The sequence below is a fragment of the Primulina eburnea genome, chromosome 2 (assembly GCF_022965805.1).
Source record: "Primulina eburnea isolate SZY01 chromosome 2, ASM2296580v1, whole genome shotgun sequence".
NCBI classification, from domain to species: Eukaryota; Viridiplantae; Streptophyta; class Magnoliopsida; order Lamiales; family Gesneriaceae; genus Primulina; species Primulina eburnea.
Genome location: NC_133102.1, coordinates 36,551,548 through 36,573,043, shown reverse-complemented (window position 1 = coordinate 36,573,043; position 21,496 = coordinate 36,551,548). Strand labels below are relative to the sequence as shown.

Here is a 21,496-nt window from a genome sequence, read left to right as displayed (position 1 = left end):
CCTTCTCCCGAGCCAAGACATGCTCATGAAGTTCATTCAAACGACCCACCTCTTCTTGGATTTTAGCATGCATCTCCCGAGCCGAGGTAGCCTGAACATTTGCCCCCTTGGCCACTTGAGCCACTCGCTCATAGGAATGTATGAGCATCTGCAAGCCCTGAAAACATAAAAAGGTGAGAGAAGGCAGTATAAACGAATGCAATTTTATGAACTTACGGAGTAGGTCCTGGATACTCCTTCGCAAAACAACATATTGGGATGCATTCCCTGAAGGTGTACCACCTCGTCAGGGCGCATAAGGCCTCGGATCATTTTGACAAGGTCCGAGCAAATATCTTCCCCAAAGATATTAGGGACGACCCAGGGCCTTCCCCCGGAGGGACCGGCAGAAGAACCAGTCATAGGAGGAGACTGGGCAATCTCCTCCGTCTCATCCTCTACCACCACCGCTTCCGCGATCGGCCCCTGGGTGGCTTTCCTCTTTCGCCGATTTAGAGGAACCGGGTCTTCTTCAGTAGCAGGGACGGTGGATTCTTCCCGGGGAAGGGTGGTTTCCTCCTGGGCCTCAGCTTCCACCTCAACTCTACGGTTTTCAACTTCCCGAGCCTCAGATGCCGTCCGGGCTTGGCGTTCTTCCTCCTCTTGAATTTCCCGGGCCCTCTTCTCAGCCCGGATCTTTTTCTGCTCAGCTTTTCTCTTAGCAGCAGCCTCCTGAAAGCTTGCCCTGATCATATCTTCTTCGGCTGCATCGAAAATTGACATTAGATTTAAAAGCATACAAGAGATGAGTAGACCAGGGAAAGTGATTTACCAGCCTGCGACCCGGGTTGATCAAATTCATCAATAATCCGATCCACTGGGTCCTTAGGCCGGGACCCGATCCCATAATGAATTAGATTACCCCCCCCCCCCCCCCCCGATCAGTACCGAGGACAGGTAGGATTGCTTCTCCAAAGCATCCCAAGCATGGGTAAAAGGAGGAAGGAGCTTGAAGTCTCGGGGAAGCTCGGGCTGCGTGGGCATAGAAGATAGAAAACCCAGGGCACAGGTCAGAAGAGTTGGGAATTGAAGAAAGAAAAATTTTGTCTTCCACCCCTTCAGAGAAGAAGGGATGTTGGTTAGAAACCGATAAAGCATCCGGGCCATGAAAGAAAATACCTCGTCATTAAATCGGCAAGAGTAAAAATAATGAAAAACAGAGGAGTTGATCGGAAGGGACTTCATGCGGAACAAAACAAAAGTGGCTGCCATTATTCTAAAAGCATTAGGGTGGAGGTGATTGATGGGAAGATTGTATAACCGAACAACACTTTCAAAGAAATAGTGAATCGGGAAATGAAGCCTGCTCCTAAGTTGTTCTAGGAAGAAGGTATGAAAACCAGGAGGAGGGGTGTCAGGGTGGTCGTGTGGCCCGGGAATTTGAATTTTATAGGTGGGTGGGATGGAGCCTAGAGACCTAATTTCCTCTATACTACCTGGACGAAGTGTAGAGGTCACAGTAGAAAACCACGGGGGTCCTGCTGCTTTATCCTTCCCCTTGACGGAAACCCCTGCAGGCCAGGAAGAAGAAGCTTTGGGTTTTTCGAGGGATCGGGAGCGGGAGATGGAAATACCTATGGGGGTGTGGGCCGATAGATCGGAAGGAGTCGGGGAATTATCTTCTGATCGACCCTTGGCATTTTGACCAGAAGTAGAGGAGGTAGAGTTTGACATGGCTAAGTAAAGAAGGGAGAAAAGACTTACTAGGAAGAAACGAAGATGATGACTGGTAGTCGACGAACGGAAAGATCGCCGGAATAAGATCTGCGCGGTGGAAAAGCTCGAGAGAGGAATTTGGCAGAGCTTCCCTATAAGTTGAATTTGCAAATGATTTTTGGGAAAACCGGTCATTTACTATATATAAGGGAAGAAAATGATCTACACCGTTGATCTAAAGCAAATCGAATGGACCAGATCAGCTTCAGAAATTGAGCGGCATAATTAGGCAGGGTATTAGAAAAAGACGTGTGCACAAATCGAGGAGTTGTAATTATTCATCTGCTCGGAATGTGAACAGTTCCTGACAGCTTGTCAGAAAGGGATGCACTGTTCTGACATCGCATTAAGTACTCGGGGAAACCAAACGACAAAATACTCTAAGCTCGGGAGACACGAGGCCCCGACATTATGTATAAACCCGGGTGATATGAGGACCTGGCATTTAATTTTAAGCCCGTGATATTATCGTTTATCGCTTATCCATCCTTAGTTTATACCGATTTGTTTGCAAAAGACATAAAGGAGTATAAGATACAATAACTAAGAAATTCTTTATTAAGGAAATGGTCGATGTCGTATTACAGCTATTCTAGAAGCTACATAATCTTGCCATTCAGTTATCCAATCAGTCAATTCCTGAAAGCAAAGATTAGTGAAGGACTCAGCAGTTGAGATCTTGTTCAGATGATGCCATTCCTTCCATAACATTGCGTGCAGCAGAGTTTGGTCGGTGGCTAGATCTGCAGTTCGAGCTACTTCAAGCTCCCGCCTATATTTCCTCACCACTGCTATCTGTGCACGAATAAGAGCCAAGCCATTTTGGTGTGTTATTAATATCCTGGATCTTGTACCAGGTAGACATAACCTTCACCCCGATATATTCTTCAATGGTTCTTTTCAAATTCTCCACGTAAGGACGTAGTTCAACCGGTATCTGACTATGAGCGCCAACGGAAGAGACCGTGCTGCTACAAGTACTGGAATCACTTGAACTTGACATATTTAACTAGTACTCACATTTCATTCCCATCGTCCTATTTATAAACAAGTGGCATTTAATGATGGATTAGTGGGAGAGGCTCAAGGAAGTCGAAATGCCTTCCCATTCATTCAGAAGAAGAATCAATCACAACCGTTGAATGTACATGAACGATCAGGATGGGCCTTGGAAATGGAGTCGAGTAGACGGAAGGACGTGCACGAATATCGACGTGTTGTCATTATTAAGCTCTCGGAATATGGAACAATTTTTGGCGATATAAACGCTAAAGCGTACGTCATAATGACACTCCGTAAACCACCGAGAACACTAACTGACAAGACGTCTTAGCAAGGGAAAAATAAGGCCCGTGTGATATATTTTTACCCCGGGTGGTGAGAGAGCCCGGCAGTTTATTTTAAAGCCCGGGAATATGAGGTTCCGGCACTTTATCCTAAAACCGGGATAAGTGAGGACCCGGCAAGTCGGTTTGTTGAATATCCGTTATTCATATTCGATTAAGGTCGCTCAGTATTGTCGGTTATTCTAAACATGCTATGTGTATCAATTGAACATGCCATGGAAATAACAGGGATGTGCAAAAATAATTTTTATTTATTTGACGAAATTGTTGCGGACTACATCAAAATATGCCTCTTCTACAAAGGTCATCCACAGGGTCATCCAGTCCTTTATTCCTCCAGTGGACGTCTTGAGAAAGCTATCAGAGTTGGCCATGTCCATCAGAATCTTCCTTTCTTTGTAGAGCAACAGCTCGTAGACATAATCATCCTCGAAGAGATCCGCTGTCTCGGAAACGTGCAGGCGTTCCCGGTACTCCTTCAGCTTTACCAACAGTCTCGAAGCATTAGCTTCCCCGGTCTCGTAAAGAAACTTCAATCTCTGAAGCTTTTCCCAGTAGCGGAGAATTTGTGGAAAACTTCATCTTCTATAGCAGCCTTTCGGGTTTCCAAGGCAGACTTCTTGAAGGACGTAGCCATATCCGGGAACGTCGAGCCGCTTGCACCTGCCATTATATTCCTTGAATAATAAGTTTGTTGATATCTTTGAACAGAAGATGGATTACTATATATAGGAGAGGGAAACCAATCCACACCATTGATCCACAATGAATCAAACGGCTCAAATTTACATAGGAAATTGCGTAAAGATATTTGAAAAGACGCAAAGGTATTTGAAAAGACAGGTCCAGGATAGTAGTTGTGCCAGACACATTAATGGAAGCTAAAATCTCTTATCAGAAGTAGTCAACTACAGAGGTCCAACAATCACCTTTGGTGAGAACTCTAAAGTTAGAGCTGTGGGTAAAGGTAAGATTATCCATGGAAAAATTATCATTAAAGATGTACTTCTTGTAGAAAATCTATGTTATAACCTGATAAGCATAAGCCAACTATGTGACAATGGTTACAGCGTTGAATTTCAAAAACTCTTATGCACAATTAAAACTACCGCATGTAATATTGTGCTAACTCGTCATTGAGAGTAAAATACAAATAAAGTAAAATGGAATGATTATTATCTTAATGCACCTACTTGCTTTATCGCCTTAAATGGTAATAAAAATTGGCTTTGGCATAAACGACTGAATCATCTTAATTTCAAATATATTTCTACTATTAGCAAACTTAAACTGGTATCTGACTTGCCTAACATTGACTTTGCCAAAGACAGAATTTGCAATGCATGTCAATTAGGTAAACAAATCCGTTCAACCTTCAAGAACTAAGGAAGAAACTCATCAGCAAGATGCCTGGATCTTCTTCATATGGATTTTTTTGGACCAATACCGGTGATGAGCTTAGGAGGAAAGAAGTACACTCTTGTGGTAATTGATGACTTCTCCAGATTTACTTGGGTAATTTTCTTAAACTCCAAAGATCAAATCGCAGCTCAACTAATCAAGCTTCTCAAAAGACTTCAAAATGAGAAAATTCAAGCAGTAGACAGAATCAGGAGTGACAGGGGAACTGAATTTTTGAACCCATTCATGTCATCCTATCTTGAAGATAATGGTATAAAACATGAACTGTCAGCTGCAAGATCACCCCAATAGAATGGAGTAGCTGAAAGAAAGAACCGCACATTGAAGGAAGCAGCTAGAACCATGTTGGCAGAATCCAGTAACTCACAATGGTTTTGGGCGGAGGCCATCAATATAGCAAGTTATACTCAAAATCGGTCTATGATCAATAAAAAACATGAAAAGTCTCCATATGAGATCTGGACCGGCAAGAAACCTGAAGTTAAACTATTTCCCCAACTGAGATACTCATGCTAGAGAATAATCCCATTACCGAACAACCTTGCCCCAGGATGTCTCAGATTCTCTGCATGCTTCTCACGCAATCAGTGAGATCGAAATACCAAATCAGCCTTTGTCTGTCGAGGAGGCTGTGCAGTTTTTATCTGATTTTGATAACAACACAACCTACGAGGAATAAAACCCTGACTCTAACAACACAACCTACAAGTAACAAAACCCTGACTCTGAGAACCCTCCCTGTTACAAACCTTCCTCTAGTTACTCTCGAAGAACCGTCAATTTCATATTCCAAAAATCTTCAGAATGATGAGGTCAGTATCATGCATACATACAGATTGTCATACATCTGTATCTCTAGATGCTAAGGTTGACACCAGCAAGTCACCCTATACCTCTCATGCTGATATCGACAAAATTATTGAGGACATAACCGCGGAACTCGACGAGCCTCAACCTTCAAAATTTGTTGGAAAGCATCATCCTCTCAACTGGCCTCTTTCAAAGCCAAATTATGTGATGATCGGGATGCCTCTGAAAAAGAAGATCAATCAGATGAACATGACCAACAAGAGATTCTATCAAAACTTGTCAATTTAGACAATTCAATTATTTCTCTAAACTGCAAACATTTTGATCTCAAATATGCTTTTCAAATGATGAAGTCGGATGTTTGTAAAGAATTCTCCGCCATTAATGCCAGCATCTCCCTACGTCAAGAAAATCATAATTCCGGACATCTAAACATGTGTCTTGAGCTCTCAAGCAAGATGAATAGCCTGCAAGAACATGTCGACCAACGAATGAATGCCCAAGGAGCTCAACTCACGGAAATTATGGAGTTTCTTATTTATGGTGATGTCAAAAATGGGGAAAGAGAACAACAAAGGGCGATTCAAGAAGCAGAATTATCTATGATGAAAGAATTAAGAGAAAAGGAAGAAAGAGCCAAAGTAGAACAAATTTCAGGTCAAAAAAAAAATTAATTGCTTTATCCATTTAGTTAGTTATTTTGTTTTAAATTGTAATTTCATTTACTTAATGAAATACAATTTTTTGTTCGTACTTATCTCTTTAAATATCATTGTATTGAATAGTTTTTGCAGCTGGGTTTTGTCATCACTAAAAAGGGGAAAATTGTTAAGAAATCATTATTACCCAAGAATTTTGGTGTATGACAAAATCAAGACAGCACTTCACTGTTTCAGGGAACAGCTGTATTTCGTATATGTAACAGGTATCAGTTCAACCACCCAGCTCAACAACTGGAATATATTCTAACCGGCTAAAGCACACGAAGACTAACCGCTTGAGTTTCAGACCGCCTACAAATTCAACTGTTTGGATAAAAATAAGTGTGGACTTGAATGATCTTTCTCAAAACTGGATCATTAAAGAGAGCTATTTATTGCTCAATTATTGAAAGACATTCTCTGACCGGTTCTAGACATTCAAAGAATTACACCGCCTCAAAAATTAACTTATCTCTACACCAGTTCCAAGAATGATCTGCATTTATTTCAAAATCCCAGAAAAAGAAGATAATGTATAGACTACAAAGTTCTGATGCTAAAAACAGTTACCATAAAAGAGAACTCCTCAAGAGATGTGATTCAGAACTATGCTGAGCAAAAATAACATTAAATGAATCGATTAAAGAACAATTAATGCTCTTAAAGATGACAGTGACACATCTGTTCAAGGGCTCAGATTAACGTTGCTTGTCCTTCCCGACCGTTGGAACAATCGGCTATATTAACAGAGAAGTAGCAAGAGAGAAAGAGAACTCCTTTCACAACTATAAAACTATCATCTGATTTCATACTTGGAGATTCAGAGCGCACTCAAAGCTTACTTGATTCATCGTTCAATTAGCACGCATTGAACAGAAAGATACTCGATCATTCAAGGATCATTTTTGTGCTACTAAAATTAGATTATTCATATCAGTAACTTTTTGGTTATTTGGTTAAGTTGTGGTGTCTGGTGAACAAAGTGTTCTTAAAATCCAGACGTGTAAAGTGATCACTAAGAGTTCCAAAAAAAGACAATGTGATAAGTCCTGATTGGAGTGGGCTGTTGCAAAAAGTTTGTAAAGCCAAAGTCTTTTAGTGGAATTCTTCCTGAAGAGGAAGAAGGGGTGACGTAGGAGTATTCAATCTCCGAACATCCATAAAAAACCTCGTGTCGTTAGTTTCTTGTAAGCACATACTTTTCCAGCTTCATTTTGTAAAGCTTGTCAACCTTTTTAGGCTGTCACTGGAAATTGTGAACCGTTTTTCCGCACTTAATAGTGATTCACATTTCCAACCGTTTAAGAAGATTTTTAAACCGCCTTAAAAATGGTTGAAATATTTAAAATGTGTTTCAATATTATTTGAAAATACTAAAATATCATCAATATAAACAATTATAAAATTACTATAAGAATAAAAAAATATCGGGGCATTTTTTAAAACCAAATGATATTATTGCCCATTCATAATGTCCATTAAAACCAATTTTATATCTACCAGATTCTTTTATTTGAATCTGTCAAAAATCTGATTTTAAATCAAATTTTGAGAATATTAATGCATTAACAAGTCTATCTAATAAATCTTTTTTTTATTAGTAATAGGATGTCTAAACTATTTTAAAACCTTATTTAAAGGTTTATAGTTTATGACTAATTTAGAAACTTCTCTTTCCTGTTTAGAATGATTATTAAAATAAAAGGCAGTACAAGACCAATGAGATTTAAAAGGTTTTGTCAAACCTTTGTCTAATAAAGAATGAATTTCATTCTGGCATATTTCTAAATATTCATAATTAATTTGACAATGCCTAGCTTTTATAATAATGTCCTTTTCATTAAAATTATCTTCATAAGGTAATGAAATATATGTTTTTTCTATTCCAAAAAACATTAGGAAAATCATTACAAATTTCTAAAGAGAATTTATTATGACTAATTTTAATTTTATCATGTAATTTAGGATTTTGAATTATATCATCTATAGTTAGTATTTTTATTTCTTTTTTTAAAGAATTTATTTGAAATATTTTTCTATCTTTTCCTATAATTTATTTAGTGTTCTATTAACAGGTTTATTTATAAACTAAAAGAAATAAGTTTTCCTTCAAAAATTCATGTAATTCCTTGTTCATAAACAAAGTTTATAGGATAAATTTGTTATACAAACAAAGAAGTCCTAAATTTAGTTAACTTGAAATAGATTTCGCTAATAGAAACTTGTTGAAATACAAGTTTTATCCTTGCATGCATATATATGCTTTTGGAAATTTATAATTGATTTATAAAGGTTCTCCTCCAGCGTGAGAAAGATAACGAGTAGTTTTATGAAAATACTTAGTATGAATTAATCTTTCTTGTATAACATTTAAATCTGCACCACTATCAATCATAGCGATAAAATTTTTCTTATATGAATTATCAATTAATAAGGTAATATTTGTATATCATTTTTGAGATATGATCATACTTAAGACAGATAAATATTGTTGATTAGACTCAATGAATAGCATATTATGAAATTCTTCAGTATTTAAACTAAAATCTTCATTAGATGTTTCTTTATTATTTTCAATAATAGAAATTCTATTATTTAGATTTAAATTATTTTGTTGTAAACTTTTTTTTTGTTCTTTAAGAATATTTCTTTCTTTAACTATAAATCTTGTATAGTCACAAGACTTTGTTGACTATACATTTTCTGTAAAAGTTTATTAATTTCTTTCATAGAATAAGTTTAATTATCCTTTGTAGTATATTACTAGTTTGATTACTAGTTGAGGAAATATTTTTTATTTGTTCTATAACATTATTTCTTAAATTAGAATCTTTAATCATTTTTAAAAATTTCAAAATATTATTATTAGTTAATACATTAAAATCTTTAAATTGATAAATGAGTTTATAAAACTCATCATTTTGATTATCAATATTATTTATAGGATTTATACAAGATTGTCCTTGTATACAACCATTAACAATCTTCTTTTTCAGAACCAATATCTAAGATATCTTCTGAATTATAAAATTCATTTTCTGAAGTATTGTCAAAAATATTAGATTCATAATCAAATTCTAAATTTGAATCAATTATTATTTTAAATAAAGTTTATTTAAGATTATCATCTATATCTAAATTATTAATTTTTGTTTACCCCAACATTGATTAACATAGTTTTTTCAGGCTTATTACATTTTCTGCAAATAATTAATTTATTATAAATAAAGTATAATTATATTATAATAAATAAATATCATATCCTTTATATAAAAATGTTAGAATTATAAATAATAAAATATATATTGAATTATAATATATTTTAAATATTGAATTATAATATATTTTAAAAATATTTACTAATATATGATAAAATTATATTTTTTTTCTCTATCTATATTATAGTATTATGATTATAAATCAATAAATTAAAACTCAATAAATCTATCATATACATTGATAAAATATACTTCAATATATCATAAAATTTGTTTGCTTTTTGTGGTTTACAATTACTACATTGAATATTTTTCCAAGTTCTTAATGAATCGAGACTGAATTTGTAAAAAACTAAAATGATAATTAGGGTTATTTTTATTGTTTGATAACAATATATCTTGAATCCTGCAACATATATTTATTTTATTATATTTCAATTGTATATATGATTTATTTTTTGAGTTGTAATTTTATTAATATATAAATAAAAATAATAATAACATTTAATTTTTATTTGTAAATTTGTTTAAAATATATATATTTAGATATATACTTTATCTATTGAGATATATTTGTATTAAATAATAATTCTAATATTTTTAAATATATAGACTATGATACTTATCATAATATAATTTTTAAATAAGTATATTATTAAAAAAGGTAATTAATAAAATAATAATGAAATAAAGATGTATACCTAATTGAATGCAATAATAATAATTAGATTTAAAAGTAATTTAGGGTTAAGGAGAAAATTGATTTTAAATTTGATGATGTATCAAATAAGTTATTTACAATAGTTATTGTATCAATTTATCAATAGTTTGTGTACGAAAATTACTTTGTTGGGTCTATAATTGCAAGAAATTTTGGTTTTGATGATAACAAAATTATCACTATGTTTCTAACATATTTCATCATATGCGTAGTTTGAAACGTCAACTACTCGTTTTACTTAAAAAGTACTAAAAAAAATTCCCTCGACCAAAATAAAACATATATATGCTTTAAATTACCTTGTACCATTTTGAAATGAAACAACCGATTATATTTGAAAATTCAAATGAAAGAGTTTAAAACATAATGTCGTAAAACGTTTTGCCAAACCTAACTATCAATATTTCAAAAATATAATAACACTATCAGCCTCTCAAAAATCACTCAAAATCAATTATAATAGTCGTAAAAATCTTTAACATAAATTTTAAATCATAAGTGTGGAAAACTAACACAGGTCCTCAAGTAATGTGCACCTTTAGTCCAGTAAGATCAACTATCAAAACCTTCATTATCATTATTATCATATTCACCTCGGGATGAACATTCGGTCGGTTTGGTTACTGACCGAACCGAATTAGCCATAAACGAACCGAACAGAAATATTTTTCATTAACCGAACCGACCGAATTATTTCTTATAACCAATGAAAATCAAACCGAATTAAAATCGGTTAATTCGATTGGTTACCGAATTAACTGATTAGTTTTTAAAAAAATTGTGATTTAACTTTAATTATATATATATTTTTTCTTGAATACTACAATCTACACAAATGCATAAAAACATAATATCACACACATCACAAATGTATAAGTTTTTTTTGAATACAATTAATACATATTATATCGATTTTAAAATTATAAATTAAAAAATATATATAAATTGATAAATAATAAAAATTTATTAAACAATAGTATTTATTATATCGGTTAATTCGGTTAACCGATTTCAAAATTTTGAAAAGCGTAACCGAACCGAATTAACCGATATAGCAGAATTTTTTAAATTTGAAAACCGAATTTTCGAAATAACCGAACCGAATTTCCGAATTGGCTCGGTTCGGTCTGTTAATTCAGTTTAACCGAAATCTTGCTCACCCCTATATTCACTTACATCCATCACACCTAGTGAATCTAATGACTCAGCAAACCATATTATTGATATCAATTAATACTTATATAATCACATACAACAGTGAAAATACTTTTACTTAAAATAACATTTCATAAACATGCATAAACTTATACATTTTTCATATCATAATAAACAGATTCATTTTCATCATAATATACGTATACATTTTCCTTCCGTTGAATTCAGATCGTTAATTGTAACTTTCATATTAAAGGTCGATGGATCCATCTACATGTAACCACAGTACTAGGCAGCGAGGACATTAGCGACACTCTCACCTGTAAACTGAGCATTGGCCTTACGTGTAGTAGCCCGAATCCTATTTATTTAGATAAACATGATTAAGTATCTTTAATTAAGTAAATCATGTGTAATTTGGCTTTAGAGTTCGTGTGAGTAAGCCGAGGTGTAGCCAGAAAGGGAAGAGCAGCCCGAGAAGGGAAGAACAGCCCGGGAAGGGAAGATCAGCCCGGGAAGGGAAGATCAGCCCGGGAAGGGTATTTGGTTGACACGCCTGCCGGACACGTGTCAAGTGCATGGTAATTGTTGGACACGTTCATGCATGTAAGGTGAGGTGTCTTTGTGCATGCTGCCTAGCGACAGATGTCCGGATGCATGGGATTTGGTTGACACGTTCATGCAGACTGAGGTCTATAAATATGCCATGGGATTTCTCATTGTGGAGGGGGTACTGTGTGTTTAAATGCAAGTTTTAGCTCTCTAGAGCAGCCCAGAAAGGGAAGAGCAGCCCGGGAAGGGAAGATCAGCCCGGGAAGGGAAGAGCAGCCAGGAAGGGAAGATCAGCCCGGGAAGGGAAGAGCAGCCCGGGACAGAGCAGCCGGGCATAGCCGACGGTCCGAGAAGGTCAGTCAGGGAGCTCAATATTGTCAGGGCTGACGACGGACTAGACCCGATTGATAGGATTTCCTGTGGACTAGGATTGCTTTACTAGAGGTACGAAAGTACTATCCGAGATATCCTGGTCGAGTATACATTCTTATATGTGTTGCATGATTATTTGCTGCATTGATATATGTCATATGATGCATGCTATTATGTCACGCTTATTGCTGCATGTTACATTTCATCTTGAGCCGTATCTCTTTCGAGATAGCCTTTATTGTTGAGCTGTATCTCTTTCGAGATAAGCTATATCTTGTGGGGCCGCTCAGCCCTGTCTTGTGGACGCATGGACACCGAGAGTACACAGTGGCCGACGGGTCCGGAGGGCTTCGGTGATCCGGGACATTTTAGGTCCACGTCTGATCTTGTAGTGGATGCAGTGACCCAGAGGAGTACCGCGCGGCACTATCCACTTGGCGCCTCTAGACTGAGCATATTGAGATCTTTTGTGACTCCCGTTTCTTGACTACCCTGGTATCATATCATAGCATGTGCATTTCATATAGGCTTGTATACTCATGCTTTTGTACTGGGCGTTCTTATCGCTCACGTCCTCGGTTTTGTTTATCTTGGACACCCCATTCCCACGGGGCAGGCCTCAGGTTGGATGGCTCAGGAGGAGGATGATGAGGACGTTGAGTAGCCGGTTGGTTTAGTTCTTCAGTACTGTTTGTTTCGATATGGTTGTACCGCATATTTTTATTCTGAGTTATTCTGGACTTCATTTGGGTTGTATATCTATCGTTTGTTGACCATTTCCGCAATTATCTATGATTGTTATTAATTTAGTTAATTGCATGCTTAACTCTTGATTAGTAGGTGATTCTGGAACGGGTCACTACATTACGTATCATCATATCATAGTATCATCGTATTAGTCACAATTACCTCACTCCCTTCAACATTTCATATTTTCATGATTTTATAACATTCATGCATATAATAATCATTTTTCTTTTGAACCAAGCATGCAACATATATTTTAGCGCTAACGTTTCATCATAAAATTTCACAAACATTTAAAATAACCATATTAACATATTTTACAGCATTCCGGACACTGCCATGACGTTTACTATTTTCAGGTGTAAAATGACCGTTTTACCCCTAGATGTAAAAATTTTGATATTTTTATTTAGCTTTAATTCATGGCTTTTTATTTATTTCATAATTAACAATTCGTAATGCGTTTTAATACTTTAATATAAAATTCCCAAATTTAAAAAATAGAATTTCTATATTTAATTTACTCTCGTGAACCATGATTCACCTCCGTGGAACCAAGTTCGAACCCTTCTCCAAAGAAACCCTAAAAACCAAACCCTTGAGCCAACTATCGGTTTCATCGAGCCTAGCCCGAGCCACCTCGATCCAACTCCTGACCAGACTTCCCTTGAACCCTGCTAGACCCACTGGCCCCCTAGGACCTAGCCCTAACTCGTGCCGAAGCCCCCTGCACAAGACGCGTGTTGTGCGAACCTAGAAGCAACCCACTAAGACTCTTCGAAACCCAGCTAGGACCCCTGTCCTCGAGACAACACCGATCCAGTCCCTCGTGAACCCTCTCAAGACCCTAAATGACCTAGCCTGGAACCCTGACCCCTAACCCCAGTAGCGAGCCTTCCCTGCAGGCTGCTGCTCTCGGGTGGCTTTGGGCAAAGTCCTAGTTCGCTTGGACTCTTCCCTAGCTGACTAGCTTGAGTCCTAGCATGGCTAGGACTCCTCTCTATGCCCAACCACGTCCTAGACTAACCCTGGTAAAGCCTTGGCCGAGCCATGCACCGTGCTTCTCGCTTAACTGATCACTTTCCAACAAAACGTGCAATATGGTTCCATCTTGTTCTAGTTCATGTGCAGCCTATCACCATGCATCTTAGGACTCCTAATGTTGTGTAAAAGCATTCCATCTCAGTCCTTAATCATGGCAGCCCATTCACGCAATTAAATATCAAGTTTTGGAAAACAAAACTCAAACAATAATCACATGGTTATGCATAAAAACGAAAATAATGAAAAGGGATTCATGTTTTTCATGCAAACTATAATTAAATACATATTAGGGTGTGATAGATGAGAAAGAAAGAATTATGGCATGCCTTTGCGTATATTACGCACGAAAATACATTGACGATGCGAAGAACGACGACGTGAACCCTTGGCTGAATTTTTTCTTGGAAGAGCCGATGCTTTCCCTTGAATAAATCGTGTGTGTGCCGTGTGTTTGAGGGGAAAATAGTTTGTGTGTTTTAGGAGGGGAGAGGCGTGAGTTATAAGGGTTTGGGGTAGGGTTTTGGGCTTAATTATTTGATAAAATAATAAGTGTACAAGCATAGGCCTATTAGCATAGTACAATAGGCCCATTAAGCCCAATAGTGCATATTAAAATATTTCTTTCAGGAAAATTCGTGAAATGATTAGCCGAGTTGTCAAAAAGTTCATATTTTAGTTGAAAATCGAATACCTGTTAAAAATTACATCCCGGCGTATAAAATCACCTCAAAACTCCTTATTTTCAAAAATATCATATAGCATCAACATTTTAAATAATTAAAAACAATTATTAATAAAAATATTTTCTATTTTTCAGCCATTGGTCTCCGTTCCTCGATCATATCTCGAATAACTTTTAAAAATACAGCTTTACGCATTCAAGTATAAAACTACTTTAAAATCATATAAACATATCAACCATAATTAATTTAAGCAACTAAAATAATTTAATTAGTCATTTTTCATTTTTCCTAAATTTACATGCAGTTGGATTACTTCGTTTTAATTTTGGGTCTTACATAGTTGATAGATTGAAATTCGGATGTGATAAGCTGAAATTATATCTCCTCACAACTTGTTTCCGGCAAGCTGAAGTGTTTCGATGATATCTCATAATTCAGTGATTCAAATAACAAGAAAAAAAAACGGATGAACGGAAAACTCAAATTGTTATAAGTCATATTTCTTATCACCTAGGATAATTCGGAAGATATCTAGGAAAAATAGTTGTTGCAAGATCAAGCTGAACGGAGCATAACCAGCAACTATATTGAAGGGATTAGTTCTGGTATTTTATCAATATCTTTTAGCTTAATCTATTTTTAAAAATATATATTATTATAATTTGTATTTTGAAAATATGTACATAGTTAAATATTTTTTTGTCTATTTATATACATCTTTTATGTTTTAAATTTTAAAATATTATTTATTGTATTATATTAATATTTTATATGATATAACAGTATTCTGATCTGACTATCTGATTAAGCCAGTGCAACAGTTGAAATATTTTTTAAAGTGGACTACTTCGATCACCGGTGCAATTATAAAAGCATTGTTATGAACAATTATATGAAAATATTTATAATATTTTGTTGTTGTATTTAAAATTATAGTTTGTATAATGTGTGTATTTTTAAAAAAATAATAATGATACAATTATATTTAAAATATGTTTTAAAAGTAAGTTGTTTAGCAGGATAAATGTTGTATCACCATTTCTAAAAATGGTTATACCTAGAGACTAAGTTAATTAACTAACATAGAGGATAGATTATTTATATAATAGTATTTATAAATTAATTGTTTATACACAAGTACACCTTAATTTTTAGGGGGATTGATTATGTTTTCAAAATGTATTTCTATATAATTGAAATGAAAGACAAGGTATATTTTTAGTTATTTTTTTTAATATAAGTTTTGCAAATTCATCATCAATTCACTATCTTTCGTTCACAACCTGACTTCTCCTTGGAGGGGACTTCCTTCCGGGTAAATTTGGATGTGGGCATGTGGTCACAAGCTTATATCATTATACTCTGTCATTATTAAATCTTAAATTTTATTTTATTTTTATTTTTATATATTATTTAATCTATTGATCAGGCTTGAAAATTTTTAAATTATAATAAAAATTAGGAACCCTTTTCACATGTAAGTTCGTCCTTCTTCGCTTTTTAGAAACTAGTCTACAACACGCACCAAATTTTCTTCCCGAAAACAATATTTATCCATTTTTCCAGAAGTAAAAAAAACGAAGTATACAAAATAAAATATCAAGACAATTCTGATTTAGAAAAAAATTTATCCGAAGACAATTATACTGTACAAAAAATTACAGTTTGCCATGTCAAGGTTCACTGGTATACATGATTTCACTTCCCTCAATTTTTCCGCTGTTGGGATAAAACTAACAAAAGAGCTATAAAATTTACATAACAAACGGAGAACACCCCATTTATGCAGTTTACTGCACTCAAACATTTGTTTATAGATAGTTATTACAAAGTAGAAACGAAAATTACACATGGCATTGATCAAAATCTTAATTTTGACTTATCTTGCTCTATGGTTTTGCATGCCTTTAAGATGATTAGGCCATCTCGAAGAACAAGAAGAAGAAGACATACCATTCATTCGTTGTGTACTAAGATTACCAAAAACTTCATAAGGCGATTGAAAACCGATGCTTTCAACGTCCCCGGCTGTCTTAAATAATCTTCTTCTATTAACCTCCTTCACCAGAGACTGATGTAGCAACTGGCTTCGTGTATCTACCAGAGACCGGTTTTTTGTTAATCCAAGTGTTCCCTTCTTGTGCTTGCAAGTGGATTTTTTATTTGAGTATTCTAACATCTCCTTGCATTGTTTACAGCAATTCTGAGCTAGATTTTGGCCGGTGGTAGAATTTTCTCCAGGATAGAATCGAGAAGGAATATGATCATCAGCATCAGTTCGATCATGTCTTTTTTGTCTCATTTCACGATCATTTTCATCAGCAGAATGGTATGCCCAGTTTGAGTATTTTTCGGAATGTGCTGAGCTCTGAGAGCTAGTGTCATCAAACAAGTCATCTACAAAAAAGACAGCCGGTTTAGTTTGCCTCATCATCTCATACACAGGGAATGGAGGAACAAAAATACTTATCAAATACGACAAACGATACCTTGAACATGAAGCCAATGACTATGAAGCTTCACATCCATCCGTTGGGATGCAATTGAACTCGAGAATGACACTTGGGACGATACAGAACTTGAGTAGGATATTTGTTGATCACTATAATTTTCTTGATAATTTTTGCTGTCTGAGTTCCAATCGGGAACTAGACCAGATATCTCGCCATCTATCATATTTGCGATTTCTGATGGTTTCCAGTCCGTGATATCTAATTCCTTCACCATTTCATTTGCGACATCTATGGGAGTATCGTTGACTATGTCGAAGGGAAAAAAGACGTTTCTAGCACCACCTGAAAAGTAATCGAAAAATGGTTACCAATATCATCAAATTTTACTCCAAATTGGTGGCATTTTGATGAAATGTGCAATAAGTTCAGCCGGAGCTCACTCAACATGGAAAACAAATCATATGATAAATGCATAATCAAGTGTTTTCCATTATACAAAATTGTATGATAATCAGAGATACCTTCTTTATCGGAAGCAATCTGCACTTTAAGGAACATGGTATCGTCCTCAGGGTTCAGCTTCCCAGTAATTGTCATATTAGTCTTAGGTACATCGTCATCATTCGACCATAGGTGCTCAAGGTCAACATTTGCGTTCAGAAAAGGCTTCTGAATGGCTATATCTGACTCTATCTGATCATGAAAATTGGCAGTTACAAGAAATGGATCAAGCAACAGGTCTTTGGCAGATAATCGCTTTGATGCAGGCTCTAAGCATTTTCCGATGAATCGTTGGGCCTCCAAATCTTGAACTTTGTAAAACGCCCTTGGCTTTTTACCCTTCAAACAAAACATTAAAGTGGTGACCCCTTCAGTGTCTGATCTGGTTTTACATTTTTTTCATTGTTTGCTAAAATTTGTAACAAAGATCTTACTGATGTCACTTTCTTGTATATCTGAGCAGGATTGATGCATTCACTGTACGGATATTCGGAAGTGACCATCTCTAGAACACACATCCCATAAGAGTAGACATCAACCAGTTCGTTATAGTTTTCTTCATACAACTCGGGTGCCATAAACTCCGGTGTGCCTACAAAGTATTAGAAAAATAGATACAACAAACTTTCCTGGGATCACCATGAAATTAAAATTCTACGGATTTTATTTATTAATACATCAAATGAAACATGTATAACCAAGGACAAGTACCTATAACGCTATGTGCTCTCCGCGGCCCACTGAGTATTGCTGCCAGACCAAGATCACCAATCTTCACTTGTCCAAGGTGTCCGTTGACAAATATATTATCACACTTAAGGTCTCTATGAATCACAGGAGGATCATGTCCATGTAAATACACAATACCTTCAAGTATTTGGTGTGCCCATATCTTTATGGCTCGCATACTGATTCCTTTATACTTCACTCTGAATCTGCATTAATCTAATCCAAGGTCATATATCTCAGGATCAGATTACAAACTGGAACAGAAGTCCTTTATACTGGAATAGAAGTAGAAAGTAACATTACTCTCTTAGAGTGCCAGAAGTGAGCATTTCGGTAATAAAGTTAAACGTTCTCTGTTCAGCATTGATCCAACTAGTGTAGAATCGGATGATCGAGTGATGATTGAGTGTACTGAGTAGATGAACTTCAGAGTAAAGGCGTTGCAAATCGTCTGGTGAATGAAGCAAATCAGTGAGATTCACTTGGTTCCATGCAACTTCGATTCCAAGCACCTCATCAATTGCCTTGTACACCGTTTTTATAGCCCCCTTTCCAAGAACTTCATCAAACTGCCACATACTCACGTTTAAAAAATTCAAGACAAATACAAATAGAAAGGAATCTTTATGAAGCTATGGTCATGTTTAAGGTCCACAAGATGAGAACTTACAATCGTTCATCCATACCCTATGAAAGTTATCAATCAAAGTTTCTCGAAATCGAGTCCATCGCATAGTATTATAAACACTTTCATGCATTTAATTCCAAACTGAGTCCATCAGCCACTCAAACATTGAGCAATGACGTAGAAATAGAAATTAACCTCACATACATGACAAAGTAAACGCAAGATTCTTGGTTAAACATAGCCTTTATTCAACAATAATTAGTAGTATCACCGTCAGTCTATCAGCGTAACAAGGAGGGATATAAAATTACGATCTAAAAGTTGTACTCATTTGAACTTCTATCAGGTTATTTTGGTTATAAAAACATATCGTTTAACAAGCCAAGATTATTACCACCCTTCTGAAAACAAATATAGAAGAGGTTTCATGAAGGAAACAAAAATCATTTCACTAAATTCATACCTAGCAGCCCGAATTTACAATTTTCTACAATATTTGATGATGTATTACGATGTAAAATAATAGCAAATGATTAAAGAACAAACAAACAAACAAACATCAAGATCTATTAATTAATCACACAGTACTTTTTCTGTTAATTTATGGAACCTCGTTAACTAATATCCCTTTCTATAACCAATCATCTATTCAAAAGTAGCTTTTTAATTAAGTAAAAAACCATGATTTGACCATGATTACCAAAAAAATTCAATCAAAAGTTAAAAAGTGGACGTTATATAAACTCTTTCAATTCGTCCGACTGTGAAATTTTATCAAACAGGAACTCACTCGAGCATAGCGGCCAGTTGGATCGATTTGAACAACTTCCTGACCTCCAGTCGATTCGCGGGCCTGCTCCACAAACCCCAGTCTGCTCATATTCGTAAATTATTTATTATTTCATCTGAAAAAAAAAGGAGAGAAAATTTCGAGGTGCGCGTTCATGTTTGTCGCAAGTGAAACATATAATCGAAGAAAACGTAAAAGCTTTTGCAGGAATCAATTCGTAGGATGATCGAAAACCATCTTCTTCGCCGATTTGATTGACCAAATTGACGGCAGAAACTGACAGGAGGAATATTGTACAGTATATAGAATAGAATAGAACAGGGGTGACACACACACACATATATATATATATAAGAAAAAGACACTGTTTATTTACGTAAATTTTTAGAAAACTTGTGAATGTGTCAAAAGTATACTGCTTATAACAAATTAGAGGTAGGATATGAACTTCCGATCCGTCGCATAAATGTAACTGTTTAGCCCAAATCTTTGAAACATATTAATAATATAAGCTCGCATAATGTGAGAACCCAGCAGTAGACATGTCCAAAAAAGAGTTAGTTGAAGACCATGATGAAAGGAACTAGTTAGTACACGATCCACGATGGATGATCGTGAAAGATGACCAATGTGAGAACCCAGCAGTAGACATGTCCAAAAAGGAGTCAGTTGAAGACCATGATGAGAAGAACTAGTTAGTACACGACCCACGATGGATGATCGTGAAAGATGACCAAACTATTCGATAGAATGGAACAAAAGCTGAGAGGAAGAATCAGAAAAAACACACGACAAACATTCAACAAAACACAGCAGCAAAGCTTCTTCAATTTCTCTCAATAGTTCGTCTGTAAATTTTCAATTTTCAGCACTCTAGTTTCTGTAGATTTTGGTATATTCTTTCAACTTTCTTGTAAAAAATGTCGTTCAAGTTCATAACATGATTAAATTTGATGTTATTAATGGATTCTCTCTACAATTTCATCACATTCCTCAGTTCACATTTTTAGCTTTGAAGTCATACCGAAAGAATTGGAATCAACGGTCGAATCGGGATACACCGACGCTTGATAAAGAAGTCGGATAATTCCAAACAAATTTTCGTGAGAAACAGCAACTATTTCATATTTTAACATAACGTAATGATCAAATTGCTGAAAAAAAATAAGGAGATAAACATTATCAATAAAAATCCGAGTCAGATTAAACAATTAAGTCGAGTGCCACCATTATAAAATTGATTTGAGTTAGTTATTAATGCCGTGGACTAAATATAAAATATTATTTTTCTAAACTTTAAAAACGAAACATGACCATTCGTGGATAACTATATGACAAAGAAACGCAATAACATTACGTGACGCAAAATTGTTAAATCCTATGGAGGAGGACAAGTTTGACTTAAATTGGTTTCTTTTATGAGTGAGTCTCATGTGAGACCGTCTCACGGATCATAATCTGTGAGACGGGTCAACCCTACCCATATTCACAATAAAAAGTAATACTCTTAGCATAAAAAGTGATACTTTTTCATGGGTGACCCAAATAAGAGATCCGTCTTACAAATAATATCCGTGAGACCGTCTCACACAAGTTTTTGCCTTCTTTTATATATTTGGTGGGGTTCTTTTCCCTGCTATGAATCCCACGTTTAAAATAATGTTAAATATATATGAGCCCAAAATCTACTTTCTTTTTTTAGGGGGAAAAAGAAGAAGATATGACCATAATTGGGAAGTGTCCAATTGATCAAAGTTTTAAAACGTATTCAAAATGAGAAAAATAGTTTATAGAATTTGAAGTAAGCCAGCATCCTATCTAGATAATTAAAGAATTAGGCATGAATGAGATCTCCTCAGCAAAATGATA

At 35.3% G+C, this 21,496-nt stretch overlaps 1 protein-coding gene across 1 annotated transcript; it reads right to left on the bottom strand.

Moving 5' to 3' along the window:
• Positions 1-16,279: 16,279 nt before the first annotated feature.
• LOC140823074 (probable serine/threonine-protein kinase WNK4) lies at positions 16,280-19,958 on the bottom strand. The gene is made up of 8 exons (XM_073184190.1): positions 19,828-19,958; positions 19,628-19,744; positions 18,513-18,778; positions 18,192-18,415; positions 17,915-18,072; positions 17,501-17,819; positions 17,016-17,321; positions 16,280-16,923 (listed from the first exon to the last, which is right to left on the bottom strand). The coding sequence occupies exons 2-8, from the start codon at positions 19,715-19,717 to the stop codon at positions 16,406-16,408; spliced, it is 1,881 nt and encodes a 626-aa protein (XP_073040291.1). The 5' UTR covers positions 19,718-19,744; positions 19,828-19,958; the 3' UTR covers positions 16,280-16,405.
• Positions 19,959-21,496: the final 1,538 nt, after the last annotated feature.

Bases quoted from the DNA above. Each gene is read 5' to 3' on its own strand.
- LOC140823074 (XM_073184190.1), bottom strand. From the start codon at position 19,717: ATGAGCAGACTGGGGTTTGTGGAGCAGGCCCGCGAATCGACTGGAGGT. The intron at 18,779-19,627 runs GTGAGTTCCTGT...AGTATGTGGCAG, and splicing joins CAACTGGCCGCTATGCTCGA to TTTGATGAAGTTCTTGGAAA. The intron at 16,924-17,015 runs GTATCGTTTGTC...TCTTTTTTGTAG, and splicing joins TCATTGGCTTCATGTTCAAG to ATGACTTGTTTGATGACACT.